This window comes from Mustelus asterias, unplaced genomic scaffold, assembly GCF_964213995.1.
Source record: "Mustelus asterias unplaced genomic scaffold, sMusAst1.hap1.1 HAP1_SCAFFOLD_1785, whole genome shotgun sequence".
NCBI lineage: Eukaryota > Metazoa > Chordata > Chondrichthyes > Carcharhiniformes > Triakidae > Mustelus > Mustelus asterias.
In genome coordinates, this window is record NW_027591730.1 from 43,838 (window position 1) to 69,301 (window position 25,464).

At 40.0% G+C, this 25,464-nt stretch overlaps 1 protein-coding gene across 1 annotated transcript in view; it reads right to left on the reverse strand.

Annotated features, from left to right (window-relative positions):
- The window catches only part of lrrc40 (leucine rich repeat containing 40), a 60,998-nt gene extending 36,118 nt beyond the window's left edge, over positions 1-24,880 (reverse strand). The window contains exons 1-7 of the mRNA XM_078206787.1: positions 24,597-24,880; positions 19,567-19,748; positions 18,450-18,523; positions 11,170-11,299; positions 7,911-8,034; positions 7,429-7,571; positions 958-1,130 (exon numbers count right to left, since the gene is read on the reverse strand). Of these exons, the coding sequence (XP_078062913.1) occupies positions 958-1,130; positions 7,429-7,571; positions 7,911-8,034; positions 11,170-11,299; positions 18,450-18,523; positions 19,567-19,748; positions 24,597-24,747 (977 nt within the window). The 5' untranslated portion in view covers positions 24,748-24,880. The remainder of the gene's footprint in view (positions 1-957; positions 1,131-7,428; positions 7,572-7,910; positions 8,035-11,169; positions 11,300-18,449; positions 18,524-19,566; positions 19,749-24,596) is intronic.
- Positions 24,881-25,464: the final 584 nt, after the last annotated feature.

Consider the following 25,464-nt stretch of genomic DNA (forward strand, 5'->3'; position numbering starts at 1 on the left):
ACATGGATACTTTAATAACGAGACTTTACAGCAATTCACCTAGGTGATGTCATCTGAAGTGACGAGATAATAGGTATACCGAAATTATATACCATGTAGATAAGGAAGTTAAAAGGTGATTTGATATATAATGCTAATTGGGGATTTCAGAACTTGGGTCATAACCTTAGAATTCAAGATAAGTTGATTAAAAGTGAGCACAGGAAGAATTTCTTCACACAAATAATTGAGAGAATAGGAATACATTGCTTCAGGAAGCAACAATAGCAAAAGCATTGTAGATGTTTAAAAGGGAGATTTATACTCACCTAGAAAGTAAGCATAATAAGAAATGGAGAAATGTCAGTAAGTTGGTATTTCAGAGTTGTAATGATTACATAAATTTCACAGAGGTTCAAAAGGTCGAATGATTTACTCTTGGTCTTATATACACATTTTCTATTCTCATGCTAGTTTTTATTATAAGCTCTGAATGAGGTTCTAAATATTATGACAATTCATGACACATTATGGTCAGTCTGCTGTGGTGACCTATAAGCTGAATTGATATTACATGACCAAATTCATATGGGGCCCATATAACTATTACAGAGACTAGGCTACTTTCAAAACCCAAATGTCAAAGGTGACAACAGACAGCACTAATTAGTTGCAGCCAATCTGTTCTCCTTTAGCAATAGCAACTGAATGTTAGCCTACTGCAGTTTACCCTCAGATTCTCTCTTTTGGGGAAGAATGACTAACTACGCTCAGATGCATTGTGATGAATAGTATAAATTAATACCCTGCCACTTTATGGCATGGCATGATGCATCAAGTAGCACATTGCTTCTTAAACAATATACGTATTTCCAAATCAGAAGCTTCTACATTATTTGGAATTGAAGTAGATGAAAATAAAATACATGTTTAAGAATGGGCACCATATTAAAGAAGTACTAGTATTTCTACATGTACCTGCTAATGTCATTATTTGTGAGGTCAAGACGTTCTAGGTCTTGAAGCAGAATAATTTCATCTGGCAGTGATTTCAACTTGTTGTCGCGGAGCTCCAGTACGATGATGGCACTTAAACTTTTCAGGTGCTCTGCGCCCAAATACTCAATCTGATTATTTCCAACATAAAGTTCCTAAAGTGTAGAGGTACAATTGTTAAACTCAAATATAAAATTACAAAAAAAACACAGACATATGCAAGATATTTCATCTCAGTTAAATCATTATGTTTCAACCACCATATTGATTTGCATGTTTTTTTTTAACAACTGGGCACGGGTACCATCTATCACACAAGGGGCAGCATTTCAAGATTTTCTGCACACAACATTCAATTTTTCAGATCACATTCTTCTAATATAATTTACAATAAAGGTATTTAAAAATAGAACAATTATTGTCCCTTTCTCTAGACTGTTGTTAAAACAATGTTAGGATTTCTTCATAGAACGTAATTGCTGAAACTAACCAACTACATTTATAAAATTTCATAATAATCTTAACAATGGAGCATGGGAAGAAAACATGATACTTTCCACCAAGGTAACACCATTTACAAGAGATATATATATAAACATTCTCACAATACTGGTATACAATATTGTGACAAAGAAGTTCAATATTCAAATTAATTAAGCAAACAGGGAAGAGCGTTATTTAATTCTTCACCAACCTCATAATAATAGGAAACATCAAAAAACATTTCAGTGGCAAGTTTACAAAATCTGCTGACAACACCGTGTTATGCAATATTCATCACATGGTATCCTCCAGTCACCTTAGAAGCATACAAATAATCAGTTTTTCCACAACCCTCTATGCTGATAGCCCTTTGGAACCACAACGGTAATTGTATAATCAAACTTCCCTTCATATAATCTTATCACGTTAAATGAATGTCCAAAATAGAGCACTGTGACACGTTATCTATTTTCTGGTCATTAGTTGGGAATCATTGTACTTCACGTTTCAAGCAGCTTTCTTCATCTCAGATTTTATAAAGATCAGCATCACCCTCTTTTAAAATACCTCCAAATTCAGCTATCAACTTGTATGTGTAACATTCATCACAGAAATGTTTATGAAATTAGGACACTATGAAATTAACAACATTTGAATCACATTGCTTCGCAATCATCTGAATGGAAATGCTATTAAAAGGATGACCATACACTCTATTTCAAAAGGAAAATAAACAGGAACAGTGGGGAATTCACTTTCATTTCTAGCCGATCCTGATAACAGTTGTTACATGCTAGGACACCAGCCACAATGACTGCTAAAAGCAAATTACTGCGGATGCTGGAATCTGAAACCAAAAGAGAAAATGCTGGAAAATTTCAGCAGGTCTGGCAGGATCTGTAAGGAGGAGAGAAAAGAGCTGACGTTTGAGTCCAGATAACAAAAGGTCATCTGGACTCGAAACCGTCAGCTCTTTTCTTGCCTTACAGATGCTGCCAGACACAATGACTGTTAACATGGTTTGCTAGTTTTACACCTTGCCTTTGATATTTCTATCTTTTTTACAGGGCTATTGGCTACACTTCACTCACATTGCTTTCCCATCAGATTGTTTGTTTCAACTCCCTTCTATTGAATTATCTTCACTGTTCATCTTTGATAAAAACGACAGTGTAATTGAATCATCACAAAAATAACATTGCTTTGCTTTGCTGTGCACAACGTTATTTCAGTATTAAACGATAAAACAATTCTAATGGCCTTTATGCCAACCTTCATATCAACGCAATTTTAAATTTAATCACTATAATTTCTCCAGTATTATAAAGTTACTTGTATAATTACAATCACATTATTTAGGAATGTAGAAGTGCATACAATCAGAAAGACAATTGTGGTTCATCTGGTCAGTCCTAAAGTTAAACTATGATATTCTCTCGTATCTCTTGAATCACTTACTGGAAGCTACACTGCTTTCTCCAATTTGCCAATGGTATTCACTCCCAATAATGCAACGTACAGTCTATTCCACACATTCGCAACAGCAAATGAAAAGTAACAAAATTTAACTGGTGGCTGGGCTATTTTTTTAGTTACTATTTGTGTGTGGAAGTACTGGTGGATATTGGTGATATAATTGACTGTTTTGTAAATAACACTTCAGCTTGAATTTGTTATCCTGCGGTTTTGATTATGCAAGCAAAAGGGCACTAAAGATGCAAGAGTCCAGAGAAAGGAAGATAGCAACATAATAACGGAAGGCACTTAGCACATATTGAAGATGGCAACTTATACCAAATGAAACCATTAGTTCATCAGTGAAGTAAAAGCTAATGTCATGTATCAAGTGTTAATAATCTGAGTATTCCTGATGATTTCTGCATGTGTCAAACATACAGTAGTTGGAAGCATTTCATTGAAATTGGAAAGTTTTTGGATTGGAGATGGTATTTAATCACTTCCTTCTGTGAGGTGGTACATTTTATTTTCTAGTATCTGAGGAGTCCAGAACAAAAGTACAGGGATATACGATTAAATGCAAGATATTTAGGACAAAGTTCTTTTAAAAATCAACTACAAAAAGTTGTGAAATCATTACCGGAGTTAGAAAATAAAACAAAGACCATGTCAATATTAAAGAACATGTTTGGTAGTGGCTGAAAGAAAGATTAATCAAGAGGTTTGGGAATTGGATGGTCGTATGAGATTAGACCTGCTGCTTGTGGAAGAGAAACAGCAACACCTAATTAGTTGTGCTAAATTGTCTGAATCTGTGTTGTAATTTCTGTGCAATCCTAAGCAAGTGGCACTGAAAAAATTTAACTTCTGCCTGTTAGAGTACCAGAAATTAAATCAGGAAAGAAATTTCAAATCACCAGTAAAAAATTAAACGTGTTTGGAAGCATTTCAAAATTCCTCCAGTAACAGGATTGATTTTCAGGCTAGTCGACAAACATTTCCTGAGTCACATTAGTCCCGGTTACAATGCAAATAAATCAGTAATAACATATCTTGATGGCCTTAGCAAGATACTCAGATATTTGTTCAACATATGGTTTAATCACAATCTTGAGCGGGATCTGGCAACACATTTGTGCCTATGCAACTTATTTGTAGGATAAATACTATACTCAATAGAATATCATTGAATATTTACTGTATATAAATTGAACTGGGAAGTTGAGTAGGATATATAAACGCATCTAGCAAACTTTCAAGCCATATTTTCCCCAGCCCCTCCAACAGAAAACTTGAACGACAGTTCTCAAGAGCACCCTTCTACATCACACTATCACACATCTGGAAGGACAGAGCACGAGTGACAGCAAGAGAGATACAGAGATGATAGGGAGTTTCAGGGCTCATTTAACCAAGTTTAGCAGCCAGTCCTAGCAAAACTGAAGTCAATGGGAATCAGGGGAAAACATTCCACTGGTTGGAGCCATACCTAGCACAAAGGAAGATGGTTGTGGTTGTTGGAGGTCAATCATCTCTGCCTCACGACATTAAGTTCCTCAAGATAGTGTCCTAAGCCCAACCATCTTCAGCTACTTCATCAAAGAAATTTCTTCCATCATGAGGGGATGTTCATTGCTCACTGATGAGCACACATTGCTCAGCACTATTCATGGCTCCTCAGGTACTGAAGCAGTCTGTGTCATACAGATTGATGGTCTCCCAGACAGGAGGTGGGCTAGCTATCCAATCAAGGATGCTGAGCAGGCTCTATTGAGCTGGAAGGCCAATGAGATGTCTTCCAGCTTGAAAGTGGCCTGGACAACATTCAGGCTTCTAATAAGGGGCAAGTTCCATTTGTGCCACACAAGTACCAGACAATGACCATCTCCAACAAGAGAGAATCTAACCATCTCCCCATTACATTCAATGGCATTATCATTGCTGAATCCTCCACTATCAACATTTTGGTAGTTCCCATTGACCAGAAGCTGAACTGGACTAATCATATAAATATTTGGCTACAAGAACAGTTCAGAGGCTTGGAATTTTGCAGCAAGTAACTCACCAAACCCTGTCCACAGTGTACAAGGCAGAAGTTGGGAATATGATGGAATAATCAAGGACCCCACACACACCCTGGATATATTTTCTTTCACCTTCTTCAGTCAGGGAAAAAGGTACAAAAGTCTGAGATCACATACCAACTGACTCAAGAACCGCTTCTTTCTTGCTGCCAGACTTTCTCTACACCCTAGCTGTGACTGCACTAGTATATTCTGCACCCTCCTCATTTCCTTCTCCCCTATGTACTATATGAATAGTATATTTTGTCTGTATAGCATGCAGGAAACAATATTTTTCGCTGTATCCCAATACATGTGACAATAATAAATCAAATCAAAATACTCGCCACTTGCCTGGATGATTGCAGCTCCAACAACACTCAAGAGCTCAACACCATCCAGGACAAAGCAGCCCACTTGACTGGCACTTTTTTTTACCACTTTCAACATTCACTCCCTCCACCACCAATGCACAATGGCAGTGGTGTGTACGATTTCCAAGCTACACAGCGCAAGAAAAGCAAGTAGTTTTAAAGGATCTTTATTTGTGTTGTTAAATAATAGAAACGAGGTATAGATTGAAGTGGGTTTAATTCAGTGGTTCTGTATGAGAAGAGTAAAACCTTAGTTAGATTCATGGTAGACAAAGATGTTTGCATGTGTGGGGGTTTGGACCACTGTGCTTCTAATGTGCTTAGAGAGGTTACAGTGTGAAAAGTAAATAAAAGCTTTAGGAATGGAAATGTCATTGCTTAGTAATCAGGCACCTTTAAAACACAATGGCTTTTGGGGTTGTGTTTTTAACTGAACACATAGCAGTTGGTAACAGGCAGCTAGAGCAGGAATATCTCTCTCAGCACTGCGAGAGAAAAAGCCATATAGTGGAGTAATGGCTAAGAAAACCAGCACCAAAAATCTAAAGAACAGCTAATTTAGGAAACTAGAGAAATAAAGACCTGCCACTTCCAAGCTGGAAGACCTCTCATTGGCCTTCGAGCTTAATAGAACCTGCTCAGCATCCTCGTGTCCAGGAAACCATCAATCAGGCTGTAGGAGGTTGAGAGGGCCACCGTTGTGCGATCACGGGCCTAGCCAGGTGATCGAGCTGGCCAGCAATCAAGAGGCCGGCAGCGTAGGGCTACTGCGCATGCGCCGATCTCAGCACTGACAGATCAGCACATGCACAGTGGCCCACTCAGTGCTATGCTGCCGGCCTCTCCAGTGGGAATATGGCCTGCCTTCTGATTTTCAACTGGATTCATGTTAGTGCACTCAGCAGTGCAGAGTGAGGGAGATTCTTTTTTAAACTCCCACTGAAAAAAGCAGCATGATTTACTCCAGTTTTTGCACAAATTCGACACTGGAGGCTTGATTTTACCAAAACTTCGCGCCCGAAATCACGGTAAAGTTGGGCGTCGGGCCTTTAACGCGATCTGCACCTGAATCCGAGCAGATCGTACCTTTACCGACACCCGATTCGGGCGCGGGACCGGCCCGCGCCCGAATTGGGCGGCGTGATGATTTAAATGCATTTGCGTGCATTTAAATTGACTTAATGAACCGCGCGCCGAGCTCTACCGCCAAATCCCACTTTACCGTCTTCTGGCCCGACCCGGGTCCGCGCTGTAATCGACCTGCAAAATAAAAGTCTGAAGTTGCCACTGCAGCCTCCGAAGAGCGGGGTCAGAGACTGCAACGGCTCTCTGACCCAGGTCATCCTCTGGTCGGGGCGGGAGGTGGAGAGGGGTTGTGATGTCTCATCCCCTTGGGGGGGGGGGGGCGTGTGACCGATCATCCCCGGGGTTGGTGGGGGGGGGAGGAGAGGGGATGTGATGTCTCATCCCCTGGGGGGTGGGGTGTGACGTCTCATCCTCTGGTCGGTGGGGGGGGGGGTTCCGCTGCCTGTCTGCGGCCAATCTCTCCTGGCACCATCACTGGTACACTACCAGCCACAGATTACTCTTCCCTGCAGGTGCGAGAGAGTGGGAGAGATGGCTATGGCTGGTAGTGCACCAGTGATGGTGCCAGGAGGGATCGGCCGCAGACGGGCAGCGGAACCCCCCCGACCAGAGGATGATACATCATCCCCCCCCCCACCCCCAGGAGATGATACATCCCCCGCCCCATCCACAGTTCAGAGCTCCGATCGGTCCGCCAGAGCTAAGCCCCGCCCCACAGCGCGGATCAGGCCGGAGCCGGCAAAACACGTATGGGCGCATTGCAAAGAGGATTCCAGGCACGGATCTATTTGACTCCCAGATCCGGCACCAGACTCAAAATGGTAAAATTCCCCCCCTTGGAATTCTTTTGGGAGAATCGCCCCAACATGTCCACAAGTGTACAGGTAACATTTTGATACACCACCTCCAATTAGATATCCAGAAATTATTTTAAAAAGAGAGGTATTATTATTAGTATTGTTAATATTTTCGTGATGCTCTCAAAGTACCTTCAAAAATTTACAGGATGGAAACTCTGGTAGGTGGTGGAGTCGGTTATGCCTCAAGTAAAGTTGTTCCAATGATGCCATCTTTGCTAATTCTGGAGGGACACATTCCAGTTCGTTGTGAGTTGCCTCCAACAGTTTTAAATCTGCATAAAATAAATCAAATTATGAAACAAATTAATCTTGAACTTCAAGCAGAGTTCTCACACACTTTATTTCAACAAACTCAGTTCCCCCATGCTATTGGATATTGTGGTGAAGCTCCAATGCACTCCAGCACCGTGATAACGGTATCACATCCATTCAATATGAAATGTTCCGCGACAGTCAACTCTTTTTAGTAGTGTCTGGTCAAATGTTGCCGAGGAGGAGAACTGTCACACCCAGCTACCAACAAGAATGGATTAGAATATTAGGGAACTTGAATATGGAAAATAAACACAGGAAGCCATTGTCCCACTTTTTAAATTTTCAAACAATCTTACTTCTCATGTTGCTAATGTCGGAGGGTATGCTCTTCAGTTTGTTGTTAGCCAGATTGAATCGTAGTAGACTCGACAGCTCACCAAGGGTGTTTGGAACTGTTAAAAGCTGATTGTTGGACACATCCTGTAAAACACAGAGGACTGAATCAGTATTCTAACAATTATTACACAGCCAATTTGTAACTAACATTTTCAGGACGGGTACAGTTTTAGTCCCTAAAAACAAATATGGATGAAAATCTAATAACTACGCATGTTTCCTTCCTGACATTTCCAGAATTGTGTTCATTTCTAGGCATATTCATTTTCCTTTAAAATTTATGGGTGTAAAGCATTAAGTTAAACACAGAGCAACTGCCCTACAGTAGTCCAAACCAAGTGAAACTGCATGAAACTAAGTATAGCTACTCCAACATTTTAAATTACAGTTGATTTTTCATTTCTGATTGGTAGTGGATAAAACTTGCCAAAACTAAATTGGAATTAGAGGACATTAACTAACTTATTGCTCACTTTTTTCTGTGCTGTAAAATTCTATGACTCTATAGGCGGGATTTTCTGTGCCTCCCTATGGCGTGTTTCGTGGTGGTGAAGGAGGCCACCATTGGCTAGTGGTGGGATTGGAAGATTCTGCTGCTGTCAACTGGATTTCCCTTTCTACGCACCCCCCCTCCACCAGCAAACCCGCAGCAAGGGTTCGCCATTGGGGCGACCAGAAGATCCAGCCAGCAAGACAGACCGGAAAATTCCAGCCTATGGCTCCAAGAAACCATTTATAGCCAGACGCCGATGGGGAAATGGAGTGTGGTGAAATCCAGGATCATTGGCAGCTCAATGAAGTTAGCTGGCCATTAAAGAGCTGAAATTGTGCTAGCAATTAGAGGCTGGAATGCAGACACAGAAATCCAGGGAAACATCATCTCAGGAGACGAGATTGAAATCTTGGGAGGTAAGCAGTCATTTAGGCGGTCCAAGTCAGAGCGGCTTTTGGAGGAAATTTTGAGGCTAGATCTTCAAAAGGGATGAGTGAAGACTTGCACCCCTTCATAAGGGAGACAGAATTTTAACAAGATTGTGTAACTCAGTGAACACTGACATCTGGGTGGGTTGCTGAGAAATCCGTGTGATCTCTCGGTCACAACTGCCATTTACTGTGCGGGGTATTGTGTTCGACCAGTTTGCCTGTTAATTCAAATATACCTCATGTTGATTCTGAATGTCCCGAGCACAAGATACATACTGCAAATTGTTTTATTTTTCTGACCATTATAATGAAGTTTATTTTGTTGGTTCAAAAAATATTGTGGAATTTTGTTACGATCCCAAAGCCAATATAAACATTAGCCTCTTCTTATAAGTGAACACACCTCACATTTTTGTAACAACCTGGTCCTATTTCCTCTGTATAACCACTTACTTCCCCACTATCCAAGTAAGAATGTATCAAATGGCATAAACTACCTCTTGTGATTCCCACATAATCAAAATACTCAAGTCAAACTGTAGTCACAGAATGAAAGCAATTTTGACTTTCATGTAATGGTGGTCCTTCATCGGGCTCCATGGACTACCAAAAGTGTGCTTCAACATCCTTACGTGTGTAACATTTGTTGTAACTGTAATCAATGGCCTAGAATTTCTTACAATGACCCACTGAAACTTACAACAGTCTTACCATCAGTCAGTTAAACCAAAGTTTCCAGAGAATCTGATTACTATACATTAAAAAATTAAAAGATGGCGTAAAACACTTGAAAATCAGTGTGAATATTCAATACCGGAGAGGAATAAGGGAAAGAGGGAAGGAATGGGGAAAGAGGAAGAGCAGTTGAAGTGATTGAAGGGAAGGAGGGATAATGAGGGAGTGGTACAAAATGGAGGAGATGGACAGTAAATAGGGTAGAGGGAGAGGTAAAAAAGGTGGTGATGAAGGTCCAGCAAAGATGGTATAGAATGGTTAGGTGAGAAAGCAGAGGAGAGAAGCAGAGCTTGGAGGAAGGAGAGAGAGAGAGAGCAGAAGAGTAAAAGATAGGGGAAGAGGATAAGAAACAGAGTAAGCTGAAGATATTAGAAATGAGAAACCAGGAGAAGGTATGAGGAAAGAAAGAAAACAAAAGTAAGCAGCAAACAGAAAGGGGAGAAAAGATGAGTGTGAAGAATAGATGTTGCACTCTTGCAAATGTAAAACAACCCGACAATACTATGTATGCTCCTGAGCTGCTGCAGCCGGATTCTAACGAATGTATTAATTCTCCAAACTTCCCTAATCAAATGATAAAACTCTGACTACAGCCTATGGTTACTCAGTGATAAATAGACTGCATTACTTCAAAAATAACACAGCTGAACTCAATATACACCATGTAGTTTAACACTCCTGTCATTCTGCATCATTTAGCTCACTATGAACAACTCCACAGGAGTTTCACTGGGACTGATAGCAACTGCTAAATCCTCTGTGGCATGGATTGAAATGTTAATCTCATCTGTGCTCTCCATATATTCTGGCTATTCAACTGTATATTTCCAGCATTTTCTGTTTTTGTTTCAGATTCTTTGTTGTTATTCTCAGGTAACTCAGGGCTTGATACATGCTATTCTTCTGCAGTCTAAACTAGACCATTGTTCATCCAGCGCTATAACACTGCAAAAGACAAACAGAAAGCAACGGGAGGTCACAATTACAAATTATGGTGGTCTTCCATAGAAACAAAGAAAATTGGAGGAGCAAGTAATTCAGCCCTTCAAATCTGGTCGACCAGACAGTACGATCAAGGCTGATCCTCTATGCCACTGCCATACTCCCATGCTCTCCCCATACCCCTTGACACCTTAATTCTAGAAAATCTATCTATTTCCCTGTGAGTATTTCTTGAAATCTTCAAATGACAAAAAAATCTGTTGCTGGATAAAGCAAAATTGAAGAGTGGTTACAGCATTGCAAGTACCCAAATTGAAATATACAGGTCCCATCATTCAAGTTGCTCTCTTTCTCCAGTCCTTACTTATGTATCAAAGATAATCTTCCATTTCAATCCTAAATTGTATTATAAAATATACAGTAGAAGACAACAATGCTCACCAACTAAGGTAAATAGAAAACCACAAATGTAAAATAAAGTAGAAAAAAAACATAGACCATGTCTATCAATATCAAGGAAAAGTACTGGTTAACATTTAGCACGTCTGTAAAACAAAAACTATAATTTAACCATTTGAGACATCCTTAGAAGCTCTTCCCATAATTTCAGCAACATACCAGCTCTTCCAAATGGACAAGTTGACCAATGTTCTCTGGAATCCGTTCTAGTTCATTGTGTTGAAGATGCAGACTTTTCAAGCTCTTTAAATTCCAGAACTCATCCGGCAACTCTTTTAATTTATTGTGGCTGCGGGTTGAAAGGTGGAAAAATCGTATATATTCATACATTTATATTTTTCTAGGGTCACATACTTAAAGATGTACATTTTTATGGCTTTAATCCAAACTCGATTGTCTGGTTTTCCTCACTTTGAAATTATCGAAATATAACACAAAATATGATTCAAAACATCAACTACTTCATATATCACTAAGATTTCTAATGCATCTGTGATTTAAATAATCACACATTTCAGCAGACAAGATTTTACAACGTAGTCCATGCACAAATACTATGAATGCATTTTTACGGATCAAATAGATTGGCAGCTCATTGTGATCATGAAAAATTTACAATAGGTTATTTATTGTATCACTTAAATCCTTAAAAGTGCAGAACCAAATCCCCCACTATCAACATTCTGGGGGGCTAACCAATGACCAGAAACTGAACTGGACTAGTTCATATATATTGTAGCTACAAGAGCAGGTCAAAGGCTAGAAATCCTGTGGCAAGTAGCTCACCTCCTCACTCCCCAAAGCCTGTTGTCCATTTTTTCTTATTCATTCATGGGACATGGGCATCACTGGCTGGCCAGCAGTTATTGCCCATCCAAGTTAACCTTGGAGTGCAGTTGAGAACCAACCACATTGGTGTAGCTCACATGTAGGCCAAACCAGTTAAGGACAACAGATTATCTTCCCTAAAAGGATATTAGTGATCCAGATGGGTTTGTACAAAAATCGACAATGGTTTCTGGTCATCAGTAGATACTTAATTCCAGATTTGTTTTGTTATTGCATTCAAATTCCACCATCTGTCATGTCAGGATTCGAACCCAAGTCCCCAGAACATTCGCTGAGTTTTTGGATTAATGGTCTAGCGGTAATACCATTAGGCCATCACCACCCCCATCATCTACATGGCACAAGTCAGGAGTGTGATGGAATACTCTCCACTGGCCTGGATGAGTGCAGCCCCAACAACACAAGAAGCTTGATATCATTCAGGACAAAGCAGCCCACTTGATTGTTACCCCTTCCACAAACATTCATTCCCTACACCACTGATGCACAGCGATAGCAGTGTGACCATCTACAAGATGCATTGCAGAAACTCACCAAGGCTCCTTAGGCGGCACCTTCCAAACGACCGCTACCATCTAGAAGGTCAAAGCCAGCAAATACCTGAAGACACCACCATCTGACTTGGAAATATATTACCATTCCTTCAGTGTCACTGGGTCAATATCCTGTAACACATCCTAACAGCACTGTGTGGGTACCTACATCTCAGGGACTGCAATGAATCAAGAAGGCTGCTCACTACTACCTTCTCAAGGGTAACTAGGGATGAGCAATAAATCCTGGCCTGGTCAGTGATACCCACATCTTGGAAATTAATTTTTAAAATCTTGTATTTGCACCACACTTAATGAATCAGAAAATTTAAAAATACCCGGCCTCTGTGTACTAACTGACAAGTGAATAAATATGCTGTAGTCTCATGTAATTACTGACCTTTTAGTACACAAATGGCACTAGTCATCTGAGGATTCCAGTTAAAGGACCAATGTGTGTAAAGTGATAGCTGTTCTCATTGCAGTAGTACCTGTTACCTATACCACAATTGCTTTTTTTCACGTGATGAATCACTTTATTTCTTGGTTATACAAGCCTCATCATTAAATAAATAACTGTTCCCATAAACCGTGAACAGTCAGGTCCCCTGATAATTTATAGTTTTACGGTTAGACAAGGTTATGGAATAAAACGAAGAGTTAGGCATGTCCGAAAGCTGACATTACTTCTTCTTGGGCAGGGCAATTTTGAAGAGTGTGTCGACAACATACACTGTACCTGCGAGTGAGGCCCATGGTTAGCTTGTGCAGCACTGCATCCATCACATCGCTTTTAAATTGACCGGCATCCCATTGCCCACCTGGAATATCTTCTGCTTCTTGGGAACCTTATTCTCCACTCGCCTGCGGGCTGCAGTGCTGAAGGTTTGCTGTGAAAGTTGCTGAAAGGCTTGAAGGCCCTGCATTCTCAGGCCGCTCATGTCACTCCAACTTCCCACAATTTCAGATCAGCCATGCTTTCCACAGGAGGATTTACAATCTACCATGTTGGGATTCGAGTCTGTAACTCTAAAGCATTACTCTAGGTTTGACCTATACCATCCGAGGCTCAGCTGTTTGATGATAAGGAGGTCATTAGATGAAAATAAAGTGGCAGTCCCAACCTCAGACCATATTTATACAAGACAATATTACTTTGCGGTTATTTTAACAGCAGTTAATTAATCAGCTGTTAACATGGCTAGTTGACTCAGAGTAGTTTTGTCAGGCATCAAAAGAATCCATCACAAGTTGATCAATACAAATTGTGCAACCAAAACATGCACAAAACTCAATTAATTCCATCAACAAGAATTTTGAGCATTGTATTCACATGATCACAGGTGGATTTTATGACATCAGATCAGTAAGGATTGGTAGCTTGTTGCAAATTGGCATTGTTTCTGAATTTGCAAATGCAATCCTGAAAGATGCACATTTTATTCTTGCTGGCTGGCATTGCTTATTCAAGTTTTGCAAGGCTGAAAAGAGCGTTCACCAATGTTTTTGAAGACCAAAGCAGCAATGATGACACTTACTGTCAAACCTCCATCCAAGTAAAATTCTAACAGGCAAAACCAGCACCACTCTGTGAATAACTAAATTTTGGTCGCAAGTTGATTAGTTGGAAAGATTTGATGTCAAGGGCAGTTTTTTTGGAAGCTGAGGGGGCAAGAACTGAGGTGAGCAGGCACAAGTATGAGTTTCCCAGCACCATCCCCAGGCCATTTTTGATGACTGGTTCGGAGACAGAACAGCCACCTGGTTGCAAGTGGTGGGTAGCTTAAGTTAATTAAGAGGCCGTTAAGGCCATCAATCAGAAGCCAACTAAACCCACCCCCAACTCCCTTTAAGCGATTTTGTCCCTCAGTTCGTTTGATTTGGTTTATACAAAAGAGTTGGAACTCCCCCATTTCACGTGCTGCATTGCAAGTTACCCTGTGTAAATGTTCTCCTTCCACAATGGTGGTCCTGAACCACTGGCCATTTGTTAGTTAAATGTTTAATAGGGTACCTATTGACCTTCCAGTTGCAAGGCCCTGGCCATTGTCCTTAATTAGATGGTTAGTGTTTGTCAAAAATTGATGTTAGGCTGCTGTTCTCGACAAAGTGAGGGGTTGGAATTGAAAATCCTGTCCCAACTTGGGTGTCACAGTGGTTAGTACCGCTGCCTCTCAGTGCCAGGGACCCGGGTTCGATTCCTGGCTTGGGTCACTGTCTGTGTAAAGTTTGCACGTTCTTCCCGTGTCTGCGTGGGTTTCCTCCGGGTGCTCCAGTTTCCTTCCATAGTCTGAAAGACGCGCTGGTTAGGTGCATTGACCCGAACAGGTGCCGAAGTGTGACGACTAGGGGAATTTCACAGTAACTTAATTGCAGTGTTAATATAACTAATAAATAAACTTTACTTTAAAAAAAACTGTCTGAAATCACTAAATTTGAAAACGCAATTGTGCTTAAGAAATAGAACTCATGGGAAAAAGGTTAAAACGCTGAAAAGCAAGCATGTTTGTAAGTGCTTTTTTCAAGGAAATATTTATTGGATCTTTGATAGGATTTGTGAAAAATGTGAGCTAGACTGTTCCACTTGGCTAAAATATGCAAATCATTTTCAATGTGAATCAGGGCAAAATTATTAGTTTAGGAGTAAGGAATAAAAAAGAGGGATGAAGTGCTAAGTGAAAAAAATCATACTAGTGTATCACGAAGGAAATTGTCAGTTTATCTCTGAAAGTCAGCACAGTGTTTTGTTGCAGATTGTTGCAAAGTTCTGGTCAGCCTTTAGCAGCAGCATTAGAAAAGAAAGCAAATTAGCTTGTATTGTTGCTTTATAAAATGTTGGTCAGTCCCACTTGGAACCCTGGAAGCACTTACGGTTACCTAATCACAGGAAGGATAATGGCTCAGATTTCACAGTCAATGGCAAAGCAACAATGCTTTCTGCTAACCATGAATAAAGCCAAACACTAAGATTTAATGATCTCTGTCCCTTTCATAGAATCCCTATAGTGCAGAAAGAGGCCATCGCAAATCGCATCTGTACCGACAACAACCCCTCCCAGGCCCTACTCCCGTAACCTCACGTATTTACCCTGACACTAAGGGGAAATTTAGCATGGCCAATCAACCTAACCTGCACATCTTTGGATTGTGGGAGGAAACCGGAGCACCCGGAGGAAACCCACGCAGATACGGGTAGAATGTGCAAACTCCACACAGTGTCCAGAGGTCGGAATTGAACCCAGGTGCCTGGCACTATGAGGCAGCAGTGCCATTTAACATTATTTTGAATCTGACATCAGAACAAGAGTACCTCTAGTATCCAGCAACAGACATGTCACCACACGGCCAATGACATTTAAAAATTCTCACAGCCAGTCTACCAGACACTGAAATGAGGATTGCTGTAACTCACGATTCCACTGGCCAGTGCCAGGAACAACTGTGCATGTGCACCCATCCTGGATTACTGCTGCTGGTACACGTGCAGTTTCTTTCAGCAAGATGGTGGGTACATGCTATTTTGGTCCCAGGCCAGTTTAATAATGCAACTTTAGCCACGTAAAGGTAACATTCACTATCAGGTTTTAAACATTTTTTTCTACACTAAATGTTCTGATTGAAAATCAGCTCTTAAGTGTAGAACTACATGTCCACGTTATCTCTGAAATTCCATAAGTTATGAATTTGATAACAAGAGTGAAAGAATACCAATTGCGTTTGCCACTTTACAAATATTGAACTACAGTGAATATGTGCAGAGCTTATTTGTCAAACACTGGAGTACGCAAAGCTTTAGAAAGTCCCAAGTGGGGAAGGTGGTGTGTAAGAAGTTCCCCTACAGCCCGACTAACTCAGGAGATAAAAATGGACTCTTAATCCCAGGATTGTGGTTTTGAGCCCCACAAGTGGTAGATTTTTTTCTTTAACATATTTTGAATAAAATATTTTTATGATTTTTACACAATTCATTAAAAAAAACTTGAAAGTCTGAGGCTGAATTGAGATCCCTCTTTGCCAGTATCGGTTCCAAGTTCAATCTGGATTCATTGCAAGATTCATGTTTTTGATTTTTTTTTTACAGAATATTTTTATTGTAACTTTTCATTTTGGATTTGCCACAAAACACAAATCCCCAAAGTCTAGTACAGTGGAGAGTAATGAATATTCCATACAAACATGTAGAAAAGACCAGTGAATATTCATATGAATGATTTCAATATCGTTGTAGTCAGTGTCTCCTCTTGTACGGATAAAAAAAAGGATATCAGACAGAGTGGGGGATCTCAGGATAAAACTGTGAGCATATGGAGCCATGGTGCACACCCTCCTAACATAGACAGGGGTACAAAAGACAGGATCCCTTATGGAGTAATGTACAAGAGTCTAATTCAGTATCCTAGCATCTCAGGGTCTCCAGGCAAGGAAAGGATAGGCTAGGAATGGGAGAACATCAGGGAATTGCCATTGGTGCAGGCTACAGCATAGCTCGTCACTGACTGCCAATCAGAAAAAGACCCATTTATGCCAACCCTTTGCTTCCTATCTGCTAACCAGATTTCTATCCATCTCAAAACATTACCTGCTATCCCATGTGCTTTAACTTTACATGGTAGTCTGTTATGTGAGACTTGTTGAAAGCCTTCTGAAAGTCTAAATAAATCACATCCACTGGCTCTCCTCGATCAACTCTACTAGTTACATCCTCAAAAGTTTTATTTTCCTGTAGTCATTAATGATTACACAATATCATGATTTTTTTTCTTGTTTGTAATTGGCAAAAGTTATTGCTGATTTTCTTTATATATATATTAACTGTATACTTAAATAAAACTTTGTTTGATAAAAGCTCCTCAGTGGGTCAGTTGAATCATACCTGAAGTGAAATATCTCATGCTCGCCCTAGCCAAATTCAAAGTGCAAAACTTACGATCCAGGCAGACTTCATGACCTGAACTATAACATTATTTCTCCCAATGTGCTGCATTACTTTGTTAGCACTTATTTAACAAGGCACAACATTTAAGATTTTTACAAGTCTAATATTCACATCAGAAGATTTCATTTGCAGGGACTTCAAAGCTGACTCAGTGGAGGAGCTGGGAATTACCAGTAGCAACTTCTGGATTTCTGCGCAAGTGCAAACCCCAGAAGGCATTGTCAGTTTCACAATTGTAACAATGATGAATGTTAACAGTTTCACTGTCATGACAACAATGAAGTTCAGGCCATTATTATCAATGAAATGATGCAGAGACTAGCTCCACAGGAAATGTTAGCCAGTAATATTTCAAAATGTGAGAAAATGTTAATAAAGCTGAACTATGCTTAAAAAGAACACAACAGGTAATCTAATTGAAGTTTGTAAGATTACGAACAGGAAAAAACAAAATTGATCAAATTAAGTTATTCATTATATTAACTATTTTAAATAGCAGAAAACAAACGTTTAAAATGGGAAGGATTTTTTTCAAAAAGGGAACTAAGGTGAGACTTGTAAGACACCTTTCGCCTAAGTTATAGGGGAAGGCCCACAGTGGTTAGCACTGCTGCTTCACAGCACCAAGGCCATGGGTTCGATTCCCACTTTGGGAGACTGTCTGTGTGGAGTTTGCACGTTCTCTGGTGCCTGCACGGGTTTCCTCCGATTTCCTTCCACAGTCCAAAGACGTGCAGGTTAGGTGGATTGGCCATGATCAATGTGCAGTTATAGGGATAATGCAGGGGAATGGGCTGCTCTTTTGGAGGGTCAGTGCAGACTCAATGGGCCAAATGGCTTTCTTCAGCACTGCATGATTCCATGGTTCGAAGTGGACTGCATGAGTGTATTCAAGACATAATTAGATGTGTCTCAGAGCTGGAAGGGCTGAGAGATAGTGAGAAAGTAGGTGGATGGAATTGATTAATGATAAAGGGGCAGGATTATTGAGCCTATTGGCCATCTCCTGTTCTGAAATATTCATGTTTTTGACTAATGTAGTTTTACTCAAAGGAATTTCACTTGTTATTTTCAAGTAGATAAATTACACCATCTCAAAAAATATTTAGCACTTGCAGTACCTGATATTAAGTTTCTGGAGATTCAGCAGCTGCCCAATTGCACAAGGAAGAGAACTCAGCTGATTATCATGGACCTGGAATCATTTTTTTAAAGTTAGTAATTTGATCTACAGATAAAAATCTGTTGTACATTACATTATTCCATTAAATGCAATCATGGTAAAATATCACTTAGTTGAGCAGTCAAGATGTCTGAATGAGAAATACTCTTTCCCTCAAAGTCTGAATTAGCCAATACTATAATTCAGTAAAGATTGATAGAAGCACCTACTCACTAATGAAGTCCAGTTTAATTATTATTCAATGAAGACATACACTCAAATCAACTGTCCATGCATTCTAATGGGTGAAGCACAAGGTTTTAGTGAAGTCTTTCATCCGAGGTTGCTTTATGAAAGAATTAAGAATCAAAGATTTCATCAGCATGCACTTAACTATGTCCTCTTAACGCCTTGTGCTTAAGTGCTAATAGATAACCCCCACCCAACCCAAAAAGTAGTACAGCTGTCCTAAAGTACATGGATTCATACTTTAAATTGAAAATTGGTCTTCTCTGTTCCTACCTGCAGGAAAAGAGACAACTTAATGACAATAGGGTTTTCTTGTGTAAATGTCTCTTGAAACTGCTAAATAATGGATTCTAAAATAGAGTATTATGCATTTTTGCTGTAGTAAATTATTTATTTCAAACCAGTTTTAAAGAAGGGAAATAATATTCAAACTGACATATTGCTATGCTTAAATGCCAAACTTAATTGATGTTGCCATCCTCTATCAGTCTGATTGGCAAATGGAATGGTATAACTCTCAAAAGGTTAAAAGATGAGTAGTGCCAGAGCAGTGGGACTGGAGAATCCCAACCATAGGCGAGGTCAGAGAATTCTAGCCTATGTTTCTTTCCTTTATCATCAAGCATATATCTGGCAGATCACCCTGGAAGTGAGAGGATTTTTTTTCTCTAATGCCCCTCATAATGTTGGTTGTATGATAGGAATGTTAAGAACCATTTTTTTTCTACACAAGAGTTAAATACACATCAGTATATATACTGTATTCTATTTTGATACAAACATATTGAACTAATTTTCGATGCACTATTATAGTAAATTCTATTTACATCAAGCACTGTGAGGGCTGGTAGGAGCTGAAGGTCCTCTGATAAGCATTGCAGTTTGTTAGACGCCAATATAAGTTTAGTTAGATCTGTCTGATCCCACCATCGATCACTTGTACTAAAGGAGACATTCAAATGGGATTCCTCCGGGGGGTCCACGTTTATTCGCCATACACTCTGAGGTACTGCATTGAAATAGAGAGAGAGAGTTTGTCAAATAATAATTACAATGAAATCTAATTCTGAACATTCACTTATATTGATCCATTTTCCATAATAATGCATCGGAATAAGCGAAACAAGTGAAACTTTGCCTTTGAATCTCTTATTTATTCTACATTTACATGCATCATAAATTACGTTTACAGGAACCATCTGGAAAAAGTAACCTTAAATTTGGGATATCTTAGAAGGGCTATATGTTTAAGTTTTTATTTATTAGTCACAAGTAGGCTTACATTAACACTGCAATGAAGTTACTGTGAAAATCCCCTAGTTGCCACACTCCGGCGCCTGTTCAGGTTCACCGAGGGAGAATTTAGCATGGCCAATGCATTGTACTACACATCTACACGGAATACTCACTAACCTACACATCTTGGGACACTAAGGGCAATTTTACCATGGCCAATCAACCTAACCTGCACGTCTTTGGACTGTGGGAAGAAACCAGAGCATCTGGAGGAAACCCATGCAGACACGGGGAGAATGTGCAAATTCCACACAGACAGTCACCCCCAAGGCCAGGAATCGAACCCATGTCCCTGAAGCTGTGAGGCAGCAGTGCTAACCACTGAGCCACTGATCATTCAAGTAAGATAGGGTGTCCTCTATGAAAATATGTCCAGAATTTAAGCATATTATAAATGCATCTTAGTGCAGAAGGGTTTGATGAAAAAGAAATGATACAAGTTTTGAATTTTCATTAAGTGATGCCTACTTGTGAAGGCACAGCCGACTTTTTCAATAAGTTAGCTGACTCAATTAATTACTCTGGTGGCCAACAAACGTCGTTTAAGCTACAATCAACTTACTCCTATGTCGAATAGTGGATAAAGGAAAATGAATTGCACAGAAACATTGCATAGTGTGTTCATATTAATAGGCCAAATTCATACTGCAAACGTGCCTAATTCCCTTTGAAAACTGAAAGCATATTTAAAGTAGATGGGCAAGATATTTGGTGAACCAATTCTGTGGGTTCCATCCAGCTCTGTTCCACCTCAGCCCATCCCCTGCTGGAACCCACAACCTGTCATAACTATTTCAATGCTTTCCTGGACTGTTTCCTATCTTGCACCATTCAGAAATGAGTTCATTCAAAATTCTGCTGCATGAAACCTAACTCTCAACAAGTCTCATTTGCTCATTACCGCTGTACTCACTGGTCTACATTGTCTTGATTCCTGGATCCTGAATGTCTCAATTTAAAATTCTCATCCTCACCAATGTAACCTCTTATGATTTCAGTAGAGACTAGTAATATTTTATTATATTTTTTGCTTGGAAAAAATTAAAGAACATCAATACTAATAATTATATCCTATCTTAAATAGGCAGTTAGATTAAAAATATTAGAAGTACAATGAATTCAGTTACTCATACCAAAACCAAATTTCTTAATCCAACTTTCCTTATGCACCCATTTGACTTACACCGTTAAAAATCTCAAGTCAAATATTTATCAAAAACTGGAAGATTAACTACATAGGTTGAGTACAGTTGCAAATATTGTAAGGGCTTTCTCGGGCCTTCCACTCACTTCTGGCAAGGTTTTCCCTTAAAATCTTCTCCAACTGTCCCTCAATTGTAGACTCCCCACTATCCACCTTGGGTGAGAACTCTCCTGGTTCTAATATGTTTTTAATTCTGGCCTCTTGCATCTTAAACTCTATTTCTTCTCATCTTGGCTGTCCAAAAAGTTCAACTCCATTTAGATAATAAGTTCCCTTTGTATTTTTCCTGCCAAAATGGATAACGGTGCTGTTTTCCAGTATTTGAGGAGCCATGGATTCAAGGTTAAATCAAGAGATTTAGAAGAGAGTGCACAAAAAAGTTCCATATAGACAAGTGTGAGATTGTGGAATGCCAAGATTATGGTTGAGGCAGAAACTATGTCAAGAATAAAGATTAAATTTGATAAATAGATGAGGGAAAGGAGGATATGGGAACAGGGTAGGTGATTATATTCATGACTCCTTGCTCAGATTACAGTAAGCATTGACATATACTGGTTAAGTTGAACGTTTCTTAGACTTTGTACTATCACAGACAAACCTTTTTTCTGAAGACAATTGTAAAGCTTCAAATGTAATTAACATTGTTCCAAATACGAAGACATGAATTGTAAATAGAAAAGCTAATGGTTTATCCATCCAAAAACTCCTCATATTATCCAATTCTAGTTGCTTCTGAAATGCCTCAACTATATCTGAAAGCAAATTTCAAACTTTGACCCCACTTTGAGTGAAGAATAATTTCCTGATAATATTTGTAACTTTATCTTTCTCCAGTGCACAATTTGATTTATGTAAGGTTCTAAATTTACCTTTTCCACAGCTCTTATGCACTTCTAAAAGCTAACCTCTCAAACACCTTAACTGCTGGCCAAAAATTCCAAGTTGCTCTTGTATTTCCTTATAACAAAACACTTAACATTAGATATGAACCTTGTAGCCCTTCTCTGCACTACCTCCAGAACTTGTATCTCTCACTTCTTTCTTGGCAACCAGAACTGGACATAGTATTGAGCAACGTACAATTTAATCAGCTCCTCTACCTTAGATTCTTCAGTTTTAGCTATGTAGTTTAAAATTTTAACAGTTTTGCTGACTGCTGCTTTGCCCAGGTTTGTTACGTTAAGCATCGAGTTTGCATTAAGCATTACTAAAAATTTTCAAAACTGCATTTATCCTTCAATAGTTGTTTCATTAAAATAGCAAATAGTTCCCCCAATATCATTGCCCAAAATAAAATATTTGTACTCACATTTAAGATCTTTGTCCACTCAATATTTTTCTTTTCTCCCAAATGCAATCAATTATCTGGCACTCAATGCATGTGTCTGGGTGGATGGGTTGGTGAAGTGGGCAGTGAAGTGGCAGATTGATTTTAACAAAGGTAAGTGTGAGGTCATGCATTTAACTATAGGGAGTACACAATAAATGGGAATATACCAAGAGGGATAGATGAAGTGAAAGATCTTGGAGCACACATACACAGGTCCCTACAGGCAGCAGTTCAAGTAGACAAGGTTGTAAAGAAGGCATATGGAATGCTCTACTTCATTGGCAGAGGTATAGAATATAAAAGTAAGGCTATTTAATGTTGGAATTGAATAAAACACTGGCAAGCCCACATTTGGAGTACTGTGTGCAATTCTGGTCACCATATTACAGTAAGGACCTAATTGCTCTGGAGAGAGCACAGAGGAGGTTTACAGGGCTAAAAAAGTGTAGCTGTGAGAAAAGATTGGATAGGTTGGGGTTATTTTCCTTGGAACAAAGAAGGCTGAGGAGTGACTTGATAGAGGTGTACAAAATCATGAAGGGAAGAGATAGAATGGACAGGAAAAGATTGTTTCCCTTGGTGGAGAATTCTCAAACCAGGGCACATAGATTCAAGATAAATGGCAGGAGGTGTAGAGTGGACATGAGGAGGAAGCTTTTTACACAATGGGTAGTGAGTGTCTGGAATTCACTGCTTGAGTTGGTGGTGGAGGCAAAAATTCTTTTTAAAAGTACCTGGATCTGCACCTTAAGTGATGTAAGCTGCAAGGCAATGAGCCAGGTGCAGGAAGGTGGGATTAGAAAAGGCACCTGGACTGGCATCAACAAGAGGAGCCAAATGGCCTCCTTCTCTGCTCTAACTTTTCTATGGTTTCTATGGCGTGACCCCAGGCATTACCAGGAGTCTATTTGACTACAGCTGTTAGTACAACCAAATCTGACCCAACAATTATCTAGCATTCACTCAGATATTCCCAGTTAGGGTCATTGGATGCAAATCATGATGAATAACTTGCTCATTTTCCCCCTCTCCCAGTGCTGAAGCACAGAGGCAATACTACCCACCACCTACAGCCGTCTCTCCAAACTGTTCTAACGATAAGGTAACAATTAATTTTAGAATTTCTTATATTGCCACAAAATCCTGTGCATTCACTCAGAGTCATTCAGTAGTTATTTCTAAAACCATTGTACATTAATTTCAGTAGTTATCAATAACTTTGATGTCTAAGTACTCTTCTACACAAGTTACCCCTTTTTTCCTGAATATTATACTGGAAATCAGGCAGAATAAAAACAAACCTTGTATTTATATAGGCCCTTTCACAACCTTGGGCCACTCCAAAGCACCTTGCAGCCAATTAAATTTTCTAAGTGTAACCACTGTTGGAAGAAATGCAGCAACCAATTTGCACAACAAGCTCCCATAACAGAGATAGTGTCAAAGTAATTTTTTTTCATAATGTTGACTGAGGTATAAATATTGGCCAGGACACCAAGACTAACTAACCCCTCTTTGAAACAGTGCCATGCGATCTCTTACACTTGCATGAGAGCAGACAGAGCGTAAGTTTAATACATCATCTACAAGACACACGGAGCTGAAGTGGCAGCCAGGATATCTGTGCTCAAGTCTCTGAAGTGAGACTTGGATCCAAAACCTCTTGGTTCAGAGAGGCCAGAGTGCATTCACCAAGTCATAGCTGTATTTGGAAAATGGGTCCTCCTATGCCTTCTGCTACAAACAAAATGTCAACCATGTTTTTCACTAAGCAAATGTGACAAGTGTTTTGTTATTAAACAGTCCATTTATAACCTAAAAGTACTCAAACAAGTTATTTAGATCCGCAGCCCATACCTATGATGAACTTTTGAATATTTTGGGCACAAAAATCTTAATATCAATCGTTACCCTGACTTGTAAATACAGTGGTGAAACCAAATAAATAACATACTACATCATTGTATACAGGGGCGGCTAATGTTCACCCTCCCTCTGGCCGGCCCACCCAACTGCAGCCTTACCCTCAGTCAACTCTCTGTTGGAAAGGTTGAGCTGGCCACTCTTCCTGGCCGTTATGATTAAACCGGCAGGTACAGGTGGCTCTGACTCCCGAGCTTGAAATCCTGGTCCAGGCCTGCGATTAGCGAACCTGTTACCTCCCCTGCGAGACATTAGAGCGAGACACAGAACCGCAACTATCGGATCTCCTCCCCTCCCTCGTTCAAATCCCGGCAACAGGCCGCGCTGCGCCGCTCCAACCGTCCGCAGCGCGCATGCGCGCCCACTGCGCCGACTAGCTCCTGTTTTCCCTGCCTTTGCAGAGGACAGTGCAGATCTTGTACACAAGCATATGTCATCTAGTTGCTTCTGCAAACAAATTCGAAAGATTCGGCATCCCCAAGAGACCACTGCTTTTGAAAAGCATGGTAAGAAGTCTCACAACACCAGGTTAAAGTCCGACAGGTTTATTTGGTAGCAAATACCATAAGCTTTTGGAGCACTGCTCCTTCGTCAGATGGAGTGGAAATGTGCTCTCAAACAGTGCAAACAGACAAAATCAAGTTGCAGAATACTGATTAGAATGCGAATCCTACAGCCAGCCAGGTCTTAAAGGTACAGACAATGTGGGTGGAGGGAACATTAAACACAGGTTAAAGAAATGTGTATTGTCTCCAGACAGAACAGCTAGTGAGATTCTACAAGCCCAGGAGGCAAGCTGTGGGGGTTACTGATAATGTGACATAAATCCAACATCCCACCTGTGGGGGAGCACTTCAGCAGTCACGGGCATTCAGCCTTGGATCTTTAGGTAAGCGTTCTCCAAGGCGGCCTTCACAACACACGACAGCGCAGAGTCGCTGAGCAAAAACTGATAGCCAAGTTCCGCAC